The sequence below is a fragment of the Notamacropus eugenii genome, chromosome 6 (assembly GCF_028372415.1).
Source record: "Notamacropus eugenii isolate mMacEug1 chromosome 6, mMacEug1.pri_v2, whole genome shotgun sequence".
Taxonomy (NCBI): Eukaryota; Metazoa; Chordata; class Mammalia; order Diprotodontia; family Macropodidae; genus Notamacropus; species Notamacropus eugenii.
Window position 1 is genome coordinate 116689661 of NC_092877.1, and position 21733 is coordinate 116711393.

General features: G+C 33.5%; 1 protein-coding gene across 3 annotated transcripts in view; it reads right to left on the reverse strand.

The window, feature by feature from the left end:
* The window catches only part of TECRL (trans-2,3-enoyl-CoA reductase like), a 172197-nt gene that overhangs the window by 68751 nt on the left and 81713 nt on the right, over positions 1–21733 (reverse strand). For 2 of the 3 annotated variants that reach the window (XM_072620881.1, XM_072620880.1), the window contains exons 3-4: positions 5675–5719; positions 1856–1959 (exon numbers count right to left, since the gene is read on the reverse strand). In XM_072620881.1, the coding sequence (XP_072476982.1) occupies positions 1856–1959; positions 5675–5719 (149 nt within the window). The remainder of the gene's footprint in view (positions 1–1855; positions 1960–5674; positions 5720–21733) is intronic. The other variant, XM_072620882.1, reaches the window with a different exon arrangement.

Here is a 21733-nt window from a genome sequence, read left to right on the forward strand (position 1 = left end):
CATAAAATTCCAAAAACAAATTTAAGGAAATATTTTGTAAGAGGGAAAATGAGGGGAAATGCAAATTTAAATGTATGAATGTTAACATTCATAAAGCAGTTTGTGAATCTTAAAGCACTATTTAAATGCTAGGTATTATCAGCACAATTATCCAGAGAAATAAACTTCATGTACTTTAATAGTTCATAAAGACGCTGGTCATAATCTTCATGCCCAACCATTCTCTGAAGTTCTTGTCCATGTCCTACCATAACTCTTCTTAAAGGAAAAGAGGAAAAGAAAAATCTTTACTTTCAACTGAGGTAGTATTTGTAAAGCACTTACACAGTTACTGACAAATAGTAAGCACTACACAATGGCTGGCAATTTTTATAAAAATCTAAAATTAAGTAAATGAGATCTTATTTCTCCATATTTTTCAGTTAATTGTGAAATTATAAAGATGTTTTCCATTGTTCAATATTGCTTTGAGAAATGTGCTGACTCTGTCTTTCCTTTGTGTGTAGCTGATTTATTTAAAGATTTTGTACAGATAACAGACTAGACTTATAGTTATTGATGGTCTCTTTGTTAACCCTTTCTAGTATCAATAATGTGCTGTGATTTTTTTCCCTCCTACACCTATGATCTCTCTTTCTTCTTCAGATATGTTGTATACTCATTATCAATCCATTCACAATGGGGTCATCTCCATCACAGATCACCTTTACATACACTTAGTATGATTTGACTGCTTTTCACATTTGTTTTTATCTGTAGAGTCATTTTTAACAACCTAAGCACATCCAGGACTCTAATGTTAGAGAACAAGGGTGGTTGCTTCCACTGCTTTTGATGGTTTTTTTCAGCCATCTATTTTTATCCTGTTTGCAGTAATTCTTCCATTTTCATCCTTGAATGCGCTTGATTAGATATCTTTCCAAATGTTCATTAATCTGGTTTTACCCTCCACTGCTTCTCTGAGATGACAGTACTCTTAATCATTCATCATCTTTCTTTGTGCCAGTTTACAAAGGAGATTTTATTTTTTACTGGGTATTGTCTTTAGCAGACATCTTTATCTGACAAATAAATCAATTGTTTCTTTGCCTGAGGAGAGTTCTGGGGACTGTTTACTTCCCTGTTTTTGCCATTAATTTATATTATTATTCTTCTGAATGTCAAGATTATTATTCTCAAAAACTGTTTTCATGAAAAAATAATAAGAAGAAAATACTAAGTATATGAAGGCAAAATGAGAAGAAATCTAATAAAGGATAGATTATAATAAAATAAAAAGACATAGAAAAATTAGGAACATTCACCTTAATTGATAAGAAAATGTTCTAAGTTAGAGGTAGAAGCAGTACCTTATACCTATAGAGATGCTCTAATCAGAGACTTATCTCCTCCCTAATAGTATAGCTATCTACATGAGTATAACCATTTATGTACTGAACAATGGAATCCTTTCTGTTCTCAGTTTCTCTGTTCTCCATCTCACTTTATTTTCCCCACATTTTACCCTTTATAGAAACTTTACCTCCTGCACACTATGTCATCACTGCTTGAAACTACAAGAAAACTACTATCAGAGCTACCTGGGTTTGTGTCTGTCTGTCTGTCTGTCTGTCTCTCTCTCTCTCTCAGATTACACCAAGAAATAGGTCTTTCTATTAAGGAGAGATTTTCTTATTAAACATTAAGAAGTACTATTAATACTACAGCTTAGTTACATTGCTGTTTAACTGATAAATTCTTCATCACTTTTTGAAATATACTTCTGTCCCCACTTGAGGTATGTAGAAAGAATGGGATAGAATACAAGAGGTTATGTCAAGGTTTTAATTGCTAAATAATACAAATTTGTACTTACTGTTGTCCAACTGACCTGCTGACCCAGATCTGTGAAATATAATGTAACAATGGAAGAAGCTGCAATGCTTTGAATATTACGATGATCCCTCAGAAAGGGCCCACCTATAATTAAAAAGATTAAGGAAATGAATCAATTAAACATAGTAAAAATATGTAATGGAAGGAACCTGGCTTAATGGATAAGGAGTCAGCTTTAAGGTGAAGAAAATGAGGGTTCAAGTGTTTCCACTGACAATGCATGGCTTTGTGCCCCTTGAAAAGAGTCATTAAACTTCTCTCCATTTCTAGAAGTGTTCTAATACTACAGTTTGCAGAACAAGCACTAGCAGAGAGAATTTTCTCCTTGGGAGTTCTATTTTTCTTTCTTTCTTTTTTTTTTTTTTTTTTTTTGATATCTCCAATTTCATTGATGTAGAGAGCTCATGATGAGTATTTAACCTTCACCAGTACAGGTGGCAAGCTTCTCTACAAATTCTGTATGCCAAGGGAAACCATAGGTTCTATACAAAAATATACACACATGTTCACATATATGCACACACACACATATGTACACAGGTAGACATATGTGTCTATATGTGTATATGTACTCATATAAGTAGAATACTTTTTGAATAATTAATAGATTAAAGTAAAGCTGAAAATCTTGACTTATGAGATGCATTTAAATTGAGAACATGCTTAGAAAAGAAAACAGAAATTAGCTGAATTTGGAATCAGAAGACTTGAATTCAAAAGCAATCTCTATTACTTATTATCTTTGTGACACTGGACAAAGCAAAAATGGCCTTTTGGAATATATATAAATATATACATACATACATATATGCACACATATATACATGTAAGTATGTGTATGTATATAAATATGCATATGTGAGAGTGTGTTTTAATCTATAAAATGAAGGGACTGTACTGGATGAACCCGAATTCTCTTTCAACTCTGAATCAACTCAGAGTCTTTTTCAAGTCTAAATCTATATCTATGCTCCTGTAATTTTATAATTCATATGTTGATTGTTACAATTTAGGAATTTTCTGCATCAACCCTCCAATTCAAAAGTAGCTTACTCCTGCAAACCAACGTACTTTGCAATTTTTCACTCTTCGTGATCTACGTATATTATATAATATACTTAGAAAGTACAAAAGCATTTTGATATTAACTCCCACCTGAAATACTCATCCTCATGTAATGAAGAGCCTGACAGGCATTCCAGAAACTTTCAAGGTCCCTCTCAGTATTAAAACTGCTCTGCTTCTACAACTGCAAAGGAAATATTTTCAAAAAAGAAATCTACTTTGATTCTTCAATGCATCTGTGAGCTCATCAATATGGATACACACTTCCACTTTCCCTAAAATCTAGAAGTTCCTTGTTAGCTCTTGGATTGAACATCAAGTACTGTGTTTGGCATTTGAAGCTCTTTAGAAGTCTAGCTCCCTTCCTACCTTTTATAATTGCCTAACACTTTACTCCCTTCCGTGTCCATTACAATTTAACAACATTGACCTTCTTACTATCCATCCCAGGGCAAACTCCAATTCTGATTCTGTCTTTGGATTGACTCTTCCAAAAACTCAAAACTCTCTTCCTCCTCACTGCCTACCCCTGCTTACTGGCATCACTGTCTTACTTCAAGATATATATCAATTCCCACTTTATGTGAATGGACTTTTTTGGTCTGCTTCCAGCTAATACCTTCCCCTCTGAGATTACCTTTAATCTATTCTATGTGTTTTGTATGTACCTACTTATTTTCATATTGCCTCCTCCATTTTACTCTAAACTTCTTTAATACAAGGAGAGAGGTTTTTCTTTGTTTATCTGTTTTAGTATTTTGTTTTTGTAATCCCGGCATTTGGTAAAGTACCTGATATTTAGCAAGCATATAATTCTTATTGATAGATTGAGAAACTGATGACTCTATAAATTTTAGTCACTCTATCAATTCCTTTAGGTCTTTTAATTTTTGGAGAGTTTCAAAGGTAAATTCAATTTAATAAACATTTAGAATCTGCTATACGCTAATGACCCTTTCCTTAAGGAACATTTAACCTAGGAGTAGGATAAGACAATTATGTTACAAATTAGATTGCAGATGTAATAACTATAAATAATTTGTCAATCTTCCAAAGTGGAAGTTCCCTATTTAGATAAATCCCAAGTTCAGAACCATAACAACGACCCCAATGACTAGTGTTTCCTTGTAACTCTCATTAGCTAACAACCACTAATATATGTTTATTTTAAAAGACCTAGTTTTGTTTTGCTCAAATTATTTAATAGTTTAATTCAATCTCTTGAGTTTGCGAAACTCATTGCAATGTTAGAAATGACTTCAAAATAACTGGTCATTGAATTGGGAATATAGAAAGATCTTCTTCACTGTTATATATATTCTCTATTTCTTATTCATATTGGACCTGAGGAATGGGACAAAAAAATTCGTCTTTATTTATGAAAATGACAATAAGTAGACAATTTTATGAATGCAAATAGATGCTTTTCAAACTAAAAGGCAGATATGCTCTGTTGATAATTATAGTTCTGTGAAAGGACTTAAAAAAAAGGAAAAACCTGAAAAGAGTTGTGGATAGGATTTGAAGATAGTAATTTCACCAATTTATTTAGAATGGCAGGGAAAATTCAAACCAGCAGAATAATCAGTGCATATTTTTAACACTTGTTCTTTTTGTGTTTTAGAGGGAAAAAAAATTCTAATTCTTAGTACAAAACTTCTTTTTAATTTATCATTATTCATAATAATTTGAAGATCAGAGAACTGAAAGACACCCCAGACAAATCTAGTTAAACTGGTTTTTTTACAGATAACGAAGCAGTGGTCCAGAGAAGAGAAGTTGAATTATTTTATGTCTTACAAAGGATGGTTATAGAGATAAAGAACTCTTGGAAACGTCTTGAGTGTAGCAGAATAGCAGTGAAATAAGCTCATAGGAATATAGTAAGGACAAGTTGAACACTTGTTCTGATTAAATTTATCCTGAAAATTAGTCTGTGGCAGCTCTCCCGAGTACTTCTGCAGATAATCTGCACGGTAATGAAAGATACAATGAAGGTATGGCTTCATATGCTGGCATATGGCAGACAAGTTACCAACACAAAGGCTCCTACTGTGGTTATAGGGTTAAGTGGATATATGAGTTGAAGAGAGTTGTTTTAACAGTACGATTAAAGGAGCAATACATTGAAAAAGGATTCTTCATTCTTGTCTTACCTTTACCATTTATTTGTTTTTCAACTAATGTGATTGCTGAAAAGTGGATCCCAAAATAAAATCCAATCAACTAAAAATTTATGAAGCTTCTCCAAAACGGTTGTCTTCAATTAGCTTATATTCCACTAATTTATCTCAATCTCAACTCCTTCATCTATTAAGTAGGATATCTATCTTAATTATTGGACTATTTTCAATTGTTACAATCTTAAATTGAGACTGGAGAAATGTAATATTCTGTAAATACAAAATCCTTCACAATCCACAAGAATTGTTCCTTATATTTTCTTTATACTATTGATTGCTGAGACAACCCATGTTATGTTTAGTGACAAACTCCAGTTTTGAAGGATAGCTGGAAATTTTGAGAGACTTGTTATTTTTTTTTTACTGGATAAAATGCTATTGCTAAATAAATATTACCAAAACATGTTGTTGGTAAGGAAGCTACTCTTTTGGTCACCTCTGGCTTTAACAATGAAAAAATCAGAGGAAATTAAAAATAACAAAGGAAACAAGAACAATAACTATTACTTTAAGATGTTACTCAAGATGGTAGAAAACTGATCAGTACGTACTGCGCTCCAGTTGAAGGCCAATACGGGAAGGGTACCACTGGGGACCTGTTTAATAGTGAAGAAAAATATTCAGCTTTTTCCAGTTATAAGAATATAATATTAGAATTAGATGTACTTTATGTACATTTAGTTGTACTCATATATATATATATATAAAATATACATATATTATGTACATATATATGAAAATGACTCTAGTACAACTTTGGTCATTTATATTTATAGTGGTAAAAAATCAATATTTTCTTGAAAATGAATAAAATGTTTTAATTATGTAATAAATGCTAAACACTATTATTATTTCATGAAATTTCCATGTTATCATTTCTTGCATGTCTTTATTTTTTACATATTTTTACTGATACCTTTTGTTTTTATTATACTCATGTTCTAAAAACATCATTTCCACTTACTAATCCAATGAGCCATCCTTTGTAAGAAATTATTTTTTCCCTTAAAAGAGGAAAATAAATTTTATTAAAACCAATCAACACAAACCAATCATCACCCATCTCAGCAATGAAATGAGGGGTTACATTTTCACAGGTCCTCTTCAAAGCTTTTAGTACTTAGAATTCAGTGGCATTTTATTAACTTAGGTTATTTCTAGAACATGCTAGAATTGGTCGCTTCTATCTCAGTACTTTAATCTTCTAGTATTGTTCCTGGAAATAAGTTACAAGTCTGAATAAACGTTCAGCTCCATGAATATACCATACTTCAACAGACAGTAGTACATACATCTTAGGTAGAATCAAGACAAACTGTATTTGGGTTTTGCCTCAGACTTACACTGTGCTGACATGAGTAAATCACTTAACATTTATCAGTTGTAATTTCTTTATCTGTGTAATGGGAAAAATAATGGTACCTTCTTCAAGAGATTGTTTTGAGCAGCAAATTATGTGACATTCAAAGGCCTTTATAAACCTTAAATAACATTATGTGTTATGTTTTATTATTAATACTACTACCCTAATAAAAATTATAATTATTGTTACTGTTTGTTTAGCAGCTAAGTGACCCAATCAACTCTAAAATGGTAATGGACAAAATACTTTGTATTTGGCGTTGAAAGAGGGAGTTTCTATACAGGGATCTGACTATGCTGTTAAAATCAAAGGTCTGGCAAAGTCACCTTGTAGGAAAATTAAATAAGCCTTACCTATCAGTGATTCACAAGGAAGTGCTTATAAGTTACTTAAATAAAAACCCTCATAGCAGCACTTTTCCCATAAGAGTAGTGTTTTTCTATTTTTAACTTTAGGTCAAATTTTTATGCCACTCAATATAAAGAAATAAATGTGCATTAAATATCCAACTGTCCAAAACACTGTGCTTGGACCTGAGGAAAACAGAAAATTTGTAGAGACAGATTTTGTCCTCATGAAGCATATATCATGGCATAGTAAACCATATGAGAAAACCTTTTGTGAGTATTCTCTGACATATTTATTTTATGTGGAATATAAGTATGGTCAGGGGCAGTAAAGTGGTACTGCAGATAGAAAACCAGGGGGTAGTGTAAGGAAAACTTGTCTTTCTGAGTTCAAATCTGACCTCAATCACTAGCTGTGTAACCCTGGACTAATCATTTAATCCTGTTTTCCTCAGTTACTTGAGTGTAAACTGAGCTGGAGAAGGAAAAAGCAAACTGCTCAAGTATCTTTGCCAAGAAAACCCAAAATGGGGTCATGAAGAATGAGACATGACTAAATCTGTTGAACAATGAGTATTACCATGGATTTTTTTTTTCTCAGAGGTATTTATACATTTTTTTCCATGTTGATGGGAAATGTTTTGATGGGAGACAGAACAGTACAATGGAAAGAACACTGGATTTAGAGTCATGAGTTCACTTGCTATCTCTGATACCTAATACCTTTGTGATTTGGAGCAAGTTATGTATACTCCTTAAGCCTCAATTTTCTCATCAATAAAATGAAGGCTTTAGAGTAAAGTCCCTGTTATACTTCAATCTATGATGCTATGATGCTTTTTACTATCTGTACAACATTGGGAGAATCACTTACCTTCTCTGGACCTCAATTTCCTCATCTTTAAGATGAGGGGACTGACCTATCCCCTAGAGGGTCTCTAAAGTCTTTAAATTTATGAAGCTATGAAATATACATAAATGGTACTAATAAGAGTTATGTTAATACGACATAAACTAGAGCAGTTCTTCAAAGTATAGCAGTCAAAATTAGCAGATTAATTACACTATACCTATATGCCAATATAATTAAGTATAGTAATACCTCACTTTGCTATGCATTTTATGATTTATCATTTTTTCATATTGATGACCGTTTCTGATCTTTAAAATAACCTATTCATAGTAGGTAGATGGGGCAACTATTGTTATTTCCATTTTGCAGATGAGAAAACTGAGTGAGGATCATAAATGTTAAATAGGTGACCAAGTACAAGAAGTGGTTAAGACCAGACCTCTAGTCTTGACTTTGTCTATTGTACCTCAAGGAAGAATGGTGGGGAGGAGGGGTTAGTTGAATTTGTAGTCAGGGGGCCTGGTATATAATCCTAGCTTTGCTACTTACCATGATATCTTTATGACCTTGGGCAAATAAACTGACTTCCCTGGGACCCAGGTTTTCCTTTTGTAAAATGAGAAGGTTTAATTAGATAATCTTTGAGTTTTCATATAATTTCCATACAATTTTATAATAATAAAGAGGCCATACCTCTTTTATGCATGATATTTTCTCATTACAAAAGAATATTTTGCCATCACATGAATGAATACCACACACTTAACCAAAGGGAGAAATAAAATTTAGTTTCACATGAGCTCGAACCATCAAGTTCTGCCTATTTTACTAATGAATGCATTATATATGTGCATGTGTATGTATATTATATACAGATACCCTCTTGCCACTCTAATAAAATACACTTCACATGATTGACAGCTCTTAAAAAGGAGATAAGAACCCTTATTTGGGAATGTTAAATTAGCAATTAATTCTAATTCTATGTAAAAATCCTTTCTCACAATGATGTACCTAAAAAGCTAACAGCTCCAAATCCCTCCAGGGTACTTCATTTCCTTCCTACTCAGTTAACATGATCCTAAACTATGAATGTTTTCAGGGAATAGTGTTGGCTTGTGCCACTGACATGATACAGCCAGTTTCATATGGAGGGGGAGTTATTCATTGCCTGAAGTCATTCTTTGGAGTAGCTTCTGTTTTCTTGGCAAAGGAACAAATTCGAACAATTGCTTGAGAAACCAGGAAGGAACACAGTGCGCATCTTTGGAGCTGAAAGCATATGCATTCCATGGGGAGCTTAGACGACTGTAGGAGGTAGCTAGGAAAGCATTGCAAATGCTGAATTCTTGGAAGATGGACAGCTGTTTGGGAGCTTTTTAAAAAAATCTCCATGTTATCCATGAACATGAAAATATCTGTTCTTATTCCAGAATAAAAGTTGTGCCTCGTGTTTTTATAAATACTCTCATACTACAAACTTTTCTAGAGATTCTTTTCTTGGTCATTTGAGTTTCTATAACTTGATGATAGCATTTTTATTTATTTGTAAAGCATCTTACTGAATTCAGCAGAAGTGGTAGTCTAATGTTATGAAAATTGACAAATGATTGCGCAATCTGGGACATTTCCTTCCTATTTTCTCTGAGCAATGTGTTTGAAAAATATTCCTACAAAGATTTTTTGAGTAATAATATCCATTTTATTTTTCCCATAATTTGCAACATACTTATCTTTATTTTTTAAAATAGATTAAAAATAAAATAGAAAACAAATGTCAAATAAAATTAATTGTAGGAAGTACAGTTCTTTAAGATTCTTGAAAAAATCATACACACATATTAACAGAGATAAAGAATGGATGTGTATATATGTTATGGGAGCAAGAATTGGAATGTAAAATTTCTCAAGGATTATTCTTTATTTGTCTTGATTATAACTGCAGCCCTAAAGTACTTAAAATTTGCTAGAAGGAAAGGCATGGCATGACTGATAGAGATGAATTTTCAGAATAAGGAAAATCTGAATACAAATTACTTTTCTTATATAATATGAACTGTGTACCTACTGGGAAATCACTTAACTCATTTAATCCCCAGTGAATTTTCTAAAACTAAGTTGTAGGTCAGTTGGTTCTCTACATTGGTAGAAGGAGTTTTCTCAATGAAGATTTCTTTCTACTAATTAAGTCATAGGTTCAGTCATCCCCAAAATGCATACACACTTACATGTATGTGTGAGTGCATACATATGTATATACACACATATACACAGAGTTATGTGGCATAGTGGATAGAGTAGAAGGAGTTCCAAGACCCTGGAAGGTTCATCTTCTTGAATTCAAATCTGGCTTCAGATCTTTACTAGTTGTATGAACCTCGGCAAATCACTTCATCTTGTTTGCCTCAGTTTCCTCATCTGTAAAATGAGCTGGAGATAGAAATGGCAAACATCTCTAATACCCTTGCCAAGAAAACCTAAATGGGGTCAGAGATAATTGGACACAACTTAGAAACAGCTGAAATATGTGTGTTTGTGTGTGTGTATATATATAATATATATATGCACATATATACATACATGCATGCAGAGAAATAGTATTTGCAAGGTTAAGATAGTTACTTTTCCAAACAGCAAATGTGGCCATATTTACTTTAATATTTTAAATATTAAAGTTTTCACCTCTGCCATGCTGAATTCAATAAGTATTGAACTGAGGTAAAAAAATCAATTTATAAATTATTTTTGTGAATAAGGACTTAGGAAGATTTTTCTATTTTGATTTTGTTTATTTTGGTATCATTTGAATTCACTTACTCTAAAAAGACTCCCATGGAGAAATTCAACTTGCTTATTTAAAGGATTTGGGTAACTAAAATAATGATATTCCTCCCTATATAAGTAATTTTCATTATTATTATTATTATTACATGATACAATGTATGGGGGAAAAGGCAATAGGGAATAATTGATAAAGCATTGACCCTAGAATCAAGATTTCGCATCAGGCCCTTCCTTTGATGCATAACTGGCTATGTGACAGGCAAGTCACACCATCTCAGTGACCCAGTCCAGCCTTTAAAACCATTATAGAAGAGTTTCTGAACTGCATTGTAGAAGGAATTCCTGAGAGGATTCTGGGAAAATGACAGAGTTGGTCAGAAACTTCCAAACTTTCACGATTTTCCCCCACAAAAGAGTTAAAATAGCACCTTAAGAGTGTGGATGGAAATAAAGAATACAGGCACAACCTCAGTCTTCCTAGGGCAATTTGAGAAGGTCAGAAGGAAAATCCCAGAACTAGGCTTAGTCCCTGTGAAGAGCAAACGCCTCCAAGCTAGGTTTCTTTTTAATAACAACCTGTAAGCCACTTAACCAAGAAGCAGCAAGTCCTGAGGTTAGTTGGTGTGAAAGGTTGCTCCAGCTCCAGCCACAGGAACTTATACTCCCAGATAGTGAGGGGAATTGTACATGTGAGTCCAGGAAGACTGAGGGAACCTCTGCTGATAAAAAATGCCAGACCTAGCTGTGCTGCCAAGAGTGGCTGATATAAGAAGAAACCATCACATTCCAGGTGAGTGCAGAAGCAGTGGGGCAGAAAGCCCCTGTCTGTGAGCACTTACAGGAGGTTGGAGGATTGGCTTAGGTTCCAGGCAGGAGGGGAGGACTGAAGATCTGGGGCAAGAGACACCATTTCCCTGGAATGGGAGTTAAAAATATTCTCTGATTGTTGATATGCCTCAGATGGGGCTACGGAAGGAGGCTTGTTTTGTATGAGGGCCCACACCTTTTGCTGATTGCTGGTAAGGTAGTGGGTAGAGGAGATATGAGGGATAGGAAACAACAGATATGCACAAACCTAAAACAAAAGATCAGGAGTAAAATATGTTTGGGAAAGTGTGTGTGTGCGTGTGTGTATGTGTGTGTGTGTGTGTGTGTGTGTGTGTGTGTACATCTCTATAGCTATAAAGAAACATATCTAAACATTATTGTAGCCTTCTGGGGGTAGGGGGAGGAAAAAGAACAAAGTAAAAACATGCACCACAGTGAACAAAAGAAAACTCACAAGGAAGCCAAGAAAAGATGGATCATTCTCAACACAATGTACATTATTTGTCACATAGGTTTTCTTGAAATGAAAATTTATTGTGACATATTTTGAATCCTCGCTTATGTTCTGCCATTGTAATGTTAATTAGATCTTCCCTGCCCATTAACAGACTTCATTTTCTAATAAGGCACTGATTCTTGGGTCTTAATGCCCTCTGGCTCTGAAAGTGTATAAATACTCTGAGGTGAGGTTTTGCTTTGGGCCTTACTCATTGGAAGTGTTTGTTTGGCCAGACAAGACTCTGGGCAGCTGCTAAGGAGCTGCCTCCTCTCCCCAACCTCTCCCTCCCTTTGTAAACCCAGATGTAGGTGTTTCTCTCTCTGGTAACTATGTATGGATGGTCGGACAAATGGATCTGTCTATTGATCTGTGATGTATGTGTTGCTTATGGTCAGACTGTTGGAAACCCTGTCTGTTGATTATTTCTTTGCATTTTTTCTGAAGTTCAGGGTGCTGACTTTTTCCCCTGAACTTAGTGAGTAACATATGTGCTTGATTGAAGTGATTGTTTGACCCCTCACATGTTGCTTTCCTTTTAGAAAAGTAGATCTAAGAAACTATACAGCAGACCCTTCTGTGTATGCCAGGGTCCTTGCTGATACAGCTGTGTACACATGCTTTTTTGTTTTTTACTTTGTATTTAAGTTCCAATATTTAAGTTCATGATACATTTCTGTTTCTTTTCTCTATTCTGTATTTGTGCTCTAGACCTTAAGTAATTCCCACTTACTGATGAAATCATAGGTTTTGGAACTCTGCCTACAAAAATATAACTTGTAGCATAAATCAGTATTTGTATTACATATACAATGTAAGCATATTTGACAGTAAAGATTATATCATTCTTTGTATTTATATCCTTATAGCCTGGCATAGTAACACATAATAGGTACTTAATAAATACTCATTGGTTGACTGATTTATCAAAACCTGCCTAAGACATTGACTAGAGAAGTGACCTTTGGAAATTCACATATTCTCTCTCAGCTTCAATTTTCTCATCTGTCAGTGAGAATAACAGCAGTATCTTTTCCATTGTATTGTTGTGAGTTTCAAAAGAGACAAAGAAAAAGAGCTTTTTTTAAGGAAAAGGATTTTGCAAACCATAAGGTAATATATAAAGATTAGTTTTTATCATTACATATCTCTTCTCTTGATCTCTGTCTCTGTCTCTCTCATTCTTAACTGTAATCCATCAGAATAACTGTCATTCATGATGATGAAACAATAGTTACTCCAGTATGCTAAATTTATAAAATATTTGAAGAACTAGAGTAAAACTAAAGCAATTTCATATTTAGAACAATCTCCCAAATGAACATTTTCATTGGCTGTACAGTATGCCTAGAAAAATATTTTCAACCCCTCTCCTTTTTATTCCTTCATTCGTTCCTGTTTTGGTGACAGACAGCACACTAAGCTGATTTAGAGGGCTTTAAATTGATAGACGAGTAAGATGAAAAAAAAGTAAAGGAACTGCAAAATAAGTATAAGGTGGTGCCTGTCCCAAGGGTGTTTATAATCTGGGAAGGACAAAACAGCAAAAGCAACTGAGACACACAAAGTTGATTGTGTGATGTCTCAGATCACTTCCAGCTCTTAAATCTTGCAGTCACTATGGTTGTAGGACAATTAAATTTCAAGCACTGTGATATTGTTAATGTAGTAGATGTTCAGAGAAGTAAGAGGCTAATGTGATTTTGATTTATCACTGAAGGTTCCATGCGGGAGATGGAGCTGGGCTAGATGATATCTCATTTGTGGAAGTGCAATTGGGAGGTCAGGGGGAGAGAGCGTATATGTTCACAAATAGTCATAAATGTATATATATGAATGTCTATCTTAATGACTATCATAATATACATGTATATATGTAAATGCATACATTTATGTGCATGTGTGTAATATAGTAACATCTAGTGAAAATCCTCAATCTCATCATTTCATTCCCATTCCGTTTCATAAATTAAGGACCTCTCCTCCACCAGATGAAAGCCTGAAAAAAACATTCTTTTTGCAGACAATGAACAATCAAAGGAGCAGAAAACAAAATTTGATGGCTGTTGTTTAGAACAATTAATGGACTGCCTTTCCATAAACAGTTAATTTTATCATCAGGAAAAATATTGCCTTTGTATTTTTCTCTCCATGAATTGTTAATAATAAATAGGTGTAATAATTATGGGCAATGCCTGCTGTGATTTGAATGGAGTGATTTGAAGAGGCAAATTATTATAATCAGTCATCATCATCATGTTTTTCAAAACCTTTAAACCATATCCTATTCTAAGGTAAATGTTCAGAGTATGGGAATGTGGCAACAAACTCCCATTGCATAATGAAAAAAGTACCGCATAAGTTAATCTAACCAAGGAATTTCTTATCTAATACCTTGACAAAAATTGTGATCGGTTGCTAAGCAATACCTGATTATGCAGTAGATGCAGCCATAAAGGTGAAGTCAGTGCATTTTCTGAAAGCCACAAGGATTTTCCGAAATGAAACTTGTCAATGTCTTTACTGAAATTTGAGCACTAAACAAAATTAGGTGTTTCTGACATTACCTGAAAATATTAGAGATTTGCAAATGCTATTTTTCTAGGCTAGGAAAGAACATCTACACATTCTCAAGGATAATCTAAAGTTATAGCTAGTTCATGTCAACATGAAAACCAAAATTTCTGTTGAAATCAAGAGTAAATGCTGAGTTTATTGGATGCTTGATGTTTTTAGAAGATGATTGAGAATCGTTTGGATGGAAAAGCTATTTTTACTGGAGAGTGAAGTTCAGTAACTCACAAAACTTCCTCCCAAAACATGGTAATTATCACGGAATCGAATTCATTTTAAACTATAGTCTCAAACATTCTAAAGAAAGTGAAGATAGAGTACCATAATCCTAGTAGTCAAAAGGAAATAACTGTATTTGCTTCAGTCTTTAATGTAAAGTTTGCTGAGTAGCATAGAGTGGCCATATAATTCGCAAAGAGAATTTTTAAAAGAATGAAAGTCATGAAAACATACCTGAGATAAATAGAACTTTAGACTGGGATGATGGGAGAAAAAAGTATTGGACAGGAAGACAGGAAATCATGTATTTAATACCAATGTTATCCTTATGTTACCTTGTGCTAAATCTTAAACTCTTTCTTCTGGCTTAACTTTTTCTGTGTATAATGTCAGGGAAGGGAATCAATCAAATGATCTCTGAGTTCCTTTCCAGCATGGAAAATTTTATTAGTATTTTTAGCTCTCAATTTACACATCATGGGCAAAGGGATGGGCACCCATATTGACTGGATTAACTCACTAAAACTCAGGTTCTTATAACTGTTGTTAACAGTGACATGGCAAAAAGGTTACACTACTATATTTTCTGGTGATTCATTTCACAGTTTCACTTCTGATCTGGGCAGATGTTCCACTCTAACTATAGGAGCTTGCAAATGTATTAAAATCAAAGGGTTTGCATTTTTTATTTTGAGAAAAGAAATTTAAATTTGGACCAAGGTAATCTTAACTTGAATTATTTTCTTATATGTGCATGAATCCCACGGATACATTCTTTTCCCCCTGCTGGCATATGTAAAAGGAAACAAATTCTCTCATGAGGTGTTCATCAGAGACACAGTTTCTGCTGAGCCTGAAGGTACACAATCATCACACACTAATTCCCTAAAGATACTAACTATTCCAAGATCCTGGGCAGCTGAGCTATACAGTCATAGACTCACAACACCGCCCCCCCCCCCATGGAAATACACATAACACAGAACCAAAGGTGAACTAGGAAGAAAAATATCCATGAAACATGAAAAGTCTCGGACTTTCTGATTCTTTGCAACAAGAGCTTAATGTTATTTCTTTCCTTTACTTTTGCTTGCTTTTGCTCAGTTTAAAATACTGTGCGAGCCACCATTAATACGTCAACAATTATATTTTCTTTCTCCAATTAAATACTCTGGAAATATATTACACCAACATGAACAGAAGTACTGGTTCATATTCTTGGCAGACCTGCTTTAGAGTCAGAGTATGTCTCTAGCACTTTGGGATACATTGAGATAGTAACTCAGTTGTGATTTAGAGTCAATTAAAGTCCATTCAATTTAAAAGCTATGGCCAAATTCTGTAATGAGAATTCCTTGTAAGTGGCTAAGGAATAATTTTATTCTCAGAAATCATAAAGAGCTGGTCTTCTCTGTACAAATTATTGTGTCATAGAATCTCAGTATCTTGTTGACGACCTGAAGTTTAAGGTCACTTTTTCTACAAGATTTTTTGAAAGATTGTCATTCATCTTTCCCTAAAAATATATCTCTAGAAAGTTTGCCATCTTATAATATAGTCCCATTTTGCTGGATCCCTTTACAAAATGTTGTTTTATATCAACTTTTGTCTCTCCCTTGCCTTCTACAGTTTAAATCATATTAGTCACTATTACATGAGATTACTCAATAACTAATTTCATAAAGAAAATTGAAGACACCTAGCCAGAGCTTCTTCATCTACTTTCTTTCATTTATTGCCATTATTATATTCTCTTCCTTCTTCCTTCTTGTCACATAAAAAGCATTATCTTTACTCTTAACTGAGTCTAAACATTATTTTTGTATCCTTGATCCATTCCTTCCATTACCTTCAGGACTTTGCTCAACAGATATCTCTTATATGTCAAGTATTTTCTTCCTTTATCATATGACTTCTTCCCCTCCACCTCAATCATATTATGGTTTCTGGAATTCTTAAAAAAATAAATAAAATAAGACAAAATAAAAAAAAGCTTAAAAAGTTATAAAATGCCTTCTCTTACCTCTACTAACCTATTAGTAAACTATTGACCATCCCAGGATCTCCTCTCTTTTACTGAGAAAGTTCTAGAAAAAGGCAGTAGTTCTTCACTATCAACCTCCTCCTCTATTGTTTGTAATGAACCTTTCACCCCATTATTCTATTGAAACTGCTCATTCAAAGATGACCAAAAACGTTTCTAATTACCCAGTCCAATGATCTTTTCTCTATCTTCATCATCTTTAATCTTTGAAACCTTTTATAATATTGACTATTCTCCATTACTAAATATGCTCTTATTTCTTGGCTTCAGAAACATGGTAATCTATTGGTTCTCCTCCTTGTTTCCTTCAACCACTAATTATTTTCCACCTGAGTTCTTAACTCAGATGGTCGATAAATCTCATTGACATTTTTCTTCTTTCCACACCATTAATGTTTTCAGGTGCGACTCTTATGTGAATGACTTACTAATATACAAATATTACTCATCTAGACCTTACTTTATACTTTCATAACTAAATTCCAACTTTCTTTTCTTAAATTAATGAATTTATTTATTTTTATGTTTCAACTTTAATTTTTATAAGATTTTTGAGTTATATATTTTCTTCCTCCCCTCCCTAGAGGTTATGCGATCTAACAAAGGCTACACCTACTCAATCATACTAAACATATTACCGTGTTAGTCACATTGTGAAAGAAGAATTAGAACAAAAGGGAAGAACCAAAAGAAAGAAAAAAATGAGACAAAAGTGTGCTTCGATCTGCATTCAGACTCCATAGTTCTTTCTCTGAATGTGGGTAGTATTTTCATTATGATTCTTTTGAAATTGTCTTAGATCATTACATTGTTGAGAAGAGCTAAGTCTATCAAAGTTGGTCATTGTACAATGTCGCTGTTACTATGTACAATGTTCTCCTGGTCATGCTCTCTTCACTCAGCATCAGTTTGTATAAGTCTTTCCAAGTTGCTCTGAAATCCACCTGAACAACATTTTTTTAATGGAACAATGGTATTGAATTTCATTTATATAGCACAACTTTTTCAGCCATTTCCCAATAAATACTATAAATTTCTAATTTTTGACCACCACAAAAAGAGCTGAGATAAATATTTTTTGTACACGTGGGTCCTTTTCTCCTTTTTATGATTTCTTTGGGACACAGACTTAGTAATGATATTGCTGGAGAAAAGGGTATATACAGTTTTATAGACCTTTCGGCATAGTTCCAAATTGTTCTTCAGAACATCTAGGATAATTCACAATTCCACCAACGGAGTATTAGTATTTCAATTTTCCCACATATCTCTAATATTTATTGTTTTCTTGTTTTGTCATGTTAGCTACTCCAATGGATATGGGGTGGTATTTCAGAGTTGTTTAAATTTTCATTTCTACAATCAAAAGTGAGTTAGAACATTTTTTCATATGACTAGAGATGACTTTAATTTCTTCCTCTGAAAACTGCCTGTTCACATTCTTTGAATATTTATCAATTGATGAATGACTTGTATTCTTATAAATTTGACCATGTTCTCTATTTTAGAAATAAGGCCTTTATCGGAGACACTGGTTGTAAAAATTGTTTACCATCTTTTTGCTTCCCTTCTAATTTTGGTTGCATTGACTTTGTGCAAAAACTTTTTAAATTTAATATGATCAAAATTATTCATTTTATATTTTATAATGTTCTCTCTCTCTTGTTCACTCATAAATTATTCCATTCTCCATAGATCTGAGAGTTAAACTATTTATTCCTTGCTGTCCTAATTTGCTTCTATCACTCTTTCTATCTAACTTGTGTAACCCATTTTGACCTTATCTTGGTATATGTTATAAGATGCTGGTCTTTGTAAATCTCCAACTTTCTAGAGGACATTTCTGCCTAAATAAAATGCCTAGGAATTACAACTGAAAATATTCAAAACTGAGCTACTTATCTTTTTCCCTTAAGCTCACCATTCTTTGGGATTTGACTATTTATGTTAATTATACCACTTGAAACTGTTATACTCTCTCTCACTCTTTTCATATTCTACCAAATATCCAGTCCTGTGGATTGGATTCTCTCTCACTTTGTCACTGTATCTTTATCCGTACATTCCTCACTATTTATATCCTCACTACCCTAGTATATCTCTCATCTCTATTCACTGTACTATGGCAATAACCTCTTAAAAAGATTTTCCCATCTCTTCTTTTCCCCTCCAATTGATCTACAATAAGCATATTTATGTATAATTTTGACAATGTTAATCTTCTACTTCAAAATCTATCATAATTTCCTATTGCCTAGTGAGCAAGGTCAAACCATGTTGCCAAGTATTTAAAGCTCTCTACAATCTGTCACCAGTTTATTAGCACAGAATCATCACATATTCTTCTGCTCCATGCATGTTGTACTTTAAACACTCTGGACTACTGCCTACCACCCCATTGTAAGCACTAAAATCTCCTAGCTCTGCACCTTTTCTCATGCTATTTCCTGTGGCCAGATTGATTTTTCTCTTTAAACCTACTGTTCTTTTAAGTTCAAGGTAAACATGTTTTTCTTTGTGAAGCCTGTTCTTATCCTTTCTTTCCCTTCTACACACATGCACATGGGAATCAGTAATATCTTACTTTCCTATATCTTGTAGATTTTGTTTTGCAGCTCTGAGGTATTTCTATCCTATAATATTTTAGATGTTGAGAGGAAGCCTCATTGAGTAATGGTTAGAAAGATGATCTTGGTTTCAAACCTTTCTCTCATACATATGTGATCCTGGACAAGTCACTTTAACTTTCATTGCCCCAGAAAACCCTGTAAGATTAAAAATTTAGAGCATTATTACTGTATTTGTAGAGATACTTTCCTGATTTCCATAACAATGAAATTACAGATCCATTGAGAAATATATTTTATATACCTGCTCAATCTTAATAAATATTTATTTCCCTATTATGCTCTAAGTACCACCATGTTCTTTCTAAATTTTGTTTCTTCCTAGTTCCCAGAATAATTGTCAGTATGTGTGGTTAATAAATCCCTGTCTAATTAATGCAACATCTTATCACTAAGATTTCTCTTCTAAAGACGTGATCTATAAAAGAGTCACTTATTAAACATCTTTTTTTTTCTTCATCTTCTTTGAACAGGACATGTTTTCTTTCTTTACTATCCATCATTCCAATTGCCTTGTATAGAAGCACTCTATTTCATCAATGTTGCTCTTAAAATATAGCATCTAGAATGAAATTTAATGTGTTCTGAACACCCAGATGTATTCTGACCATTGAAGAGTTCAAAGAGACTATTACCTACAGTGATCTGGGCTAACAATGGCTCTAACATGAAAATACTAAAGGAATCATGTTTAGAAGCTACATAGAGTTGTTGACTCCTATTCAGTTTCAAATCAACTCCAATACCTAGATCTTTATGCAAATGAGATACTTTTTATATAGGTCTTCCTTATATTGTGCTTGAAATTTGGTTGAGCTATTTAACCTCTCTGTTCTTCATTTTTTTTTTTTCATCCATAAGATGACACAGTTGACTATAAGTTCTAGGGTCCCTGAGTGGCATCATGGTTTACTAGATAGAATGCTTGGAGGTAAACTTAGGATGATTTGGACTGAAATCTTTCACCATACTTCTCAGTTGTGTTGCCGTGGGCAAGTCTTAATTTCTACAATCCCCAATTTCTTCATCTGTAAAATGAGAGGTTGAACTCAATATCCTCTAAGTTGCTTCTGGCTGTAAATATTTGATTCCCCCATGTCTTTTAGTTTTAGATGCTTTGATTTTATGAGTTTCTAAATCTAAATATAAAACTTTCTATTTATAATTGATACATTTCATTTGTTGGTTTCACTCTAGCAAGTTAGGGTCTGGAAAAGTATATCATTAGTCCTTATTATGAATGCACTGAATTTCAAGTCAAAAGCGTCTTAAATATATCCAAAAAATTGTGAGATCTTTATAGGTTTTTACACATATACACACAAGACAGACAGACAGAAAGACACACACACACACAGAAATTTGTATTTTGATTTATTAAGAGCCTCAGAGACATTTGTCACACTGGAATTGGACTAAGACACTTGGTTTGAATTTTAGTTTCATTATGTAAAAACCATGACCTTAGACAAGTGCTTGACGTATCTGGGCCTCAATTTTCTCACTTTTAGCATTATAGGAGGTAAAACTGATATTTTCTCTAGTCCCTTCTACATCTAAATCCTATGCACAACTGAAATGGAGTTGATTTTGGAATAGGAATAGACAAGTAGAAGAGGACTGCAAGAAAAAAAGAATCATTAATTCAGGCCAAAAAAGAAAAATATGAGCTTGACTTAGGATAATATTCTTTATTCTTCCATTTCTAATTTCCAGCTAAAGAGGAATGTACCTATGAACAAATACAAATCAAGACATAAAAAAATAAGTCCATATTTGAAAATGATTGAACATTTCTGTATCTGAGTACACATGCAGAAAATCACTATGGACCCCTTTCACAGCAGCAATGATTACACTGAGTTGCAGAATGTCATATGTGGTTCATAAAACTATATTTTACTTAAGTAATGTTAAATTGGAACATTAAGTTAAATTCATTGCCACCTCATTCTGTCAAATTTGGCATTGTTTATCTTCCATAATTTCTTTTATAAATAACTAAAGTAATTGCCCAAATGGAGAGTGTGCATCCAACTTAGCTTCTGATTCCCATTCATCTTAGTCACTAACATTCATTCCCATGATAATTTCTGTCTGATGATCTCGGGGAAAAACCACACTCATAAATTTTTGGTGAAGTAAAAATCTTTATGGTGCCGTTTCTGTTAAAATGGTATACTTAGATGACTTCTTTATAGAGAAAGCATGAGATTAGTTATTATTTATACTCATATTCTCTTTCTCTTCTCTTGGTGGAACTATTTGCTATCATAAAGAGCCTGAATGGTGAAGTGCAAGATTGAAACCTAGGTTTAATCTTGCCTCACATCTTATTGAATTCCATGACCATCAAGTCACTTAATCTCTGATCACCAAAAGAGGCTGATTTGATGTAATAAACAGAATGATAATCCTAGAGTTGGACACTACCTCCTGACCTTACTGGTTTTGTGAACAAAACAGCTTTTCTCA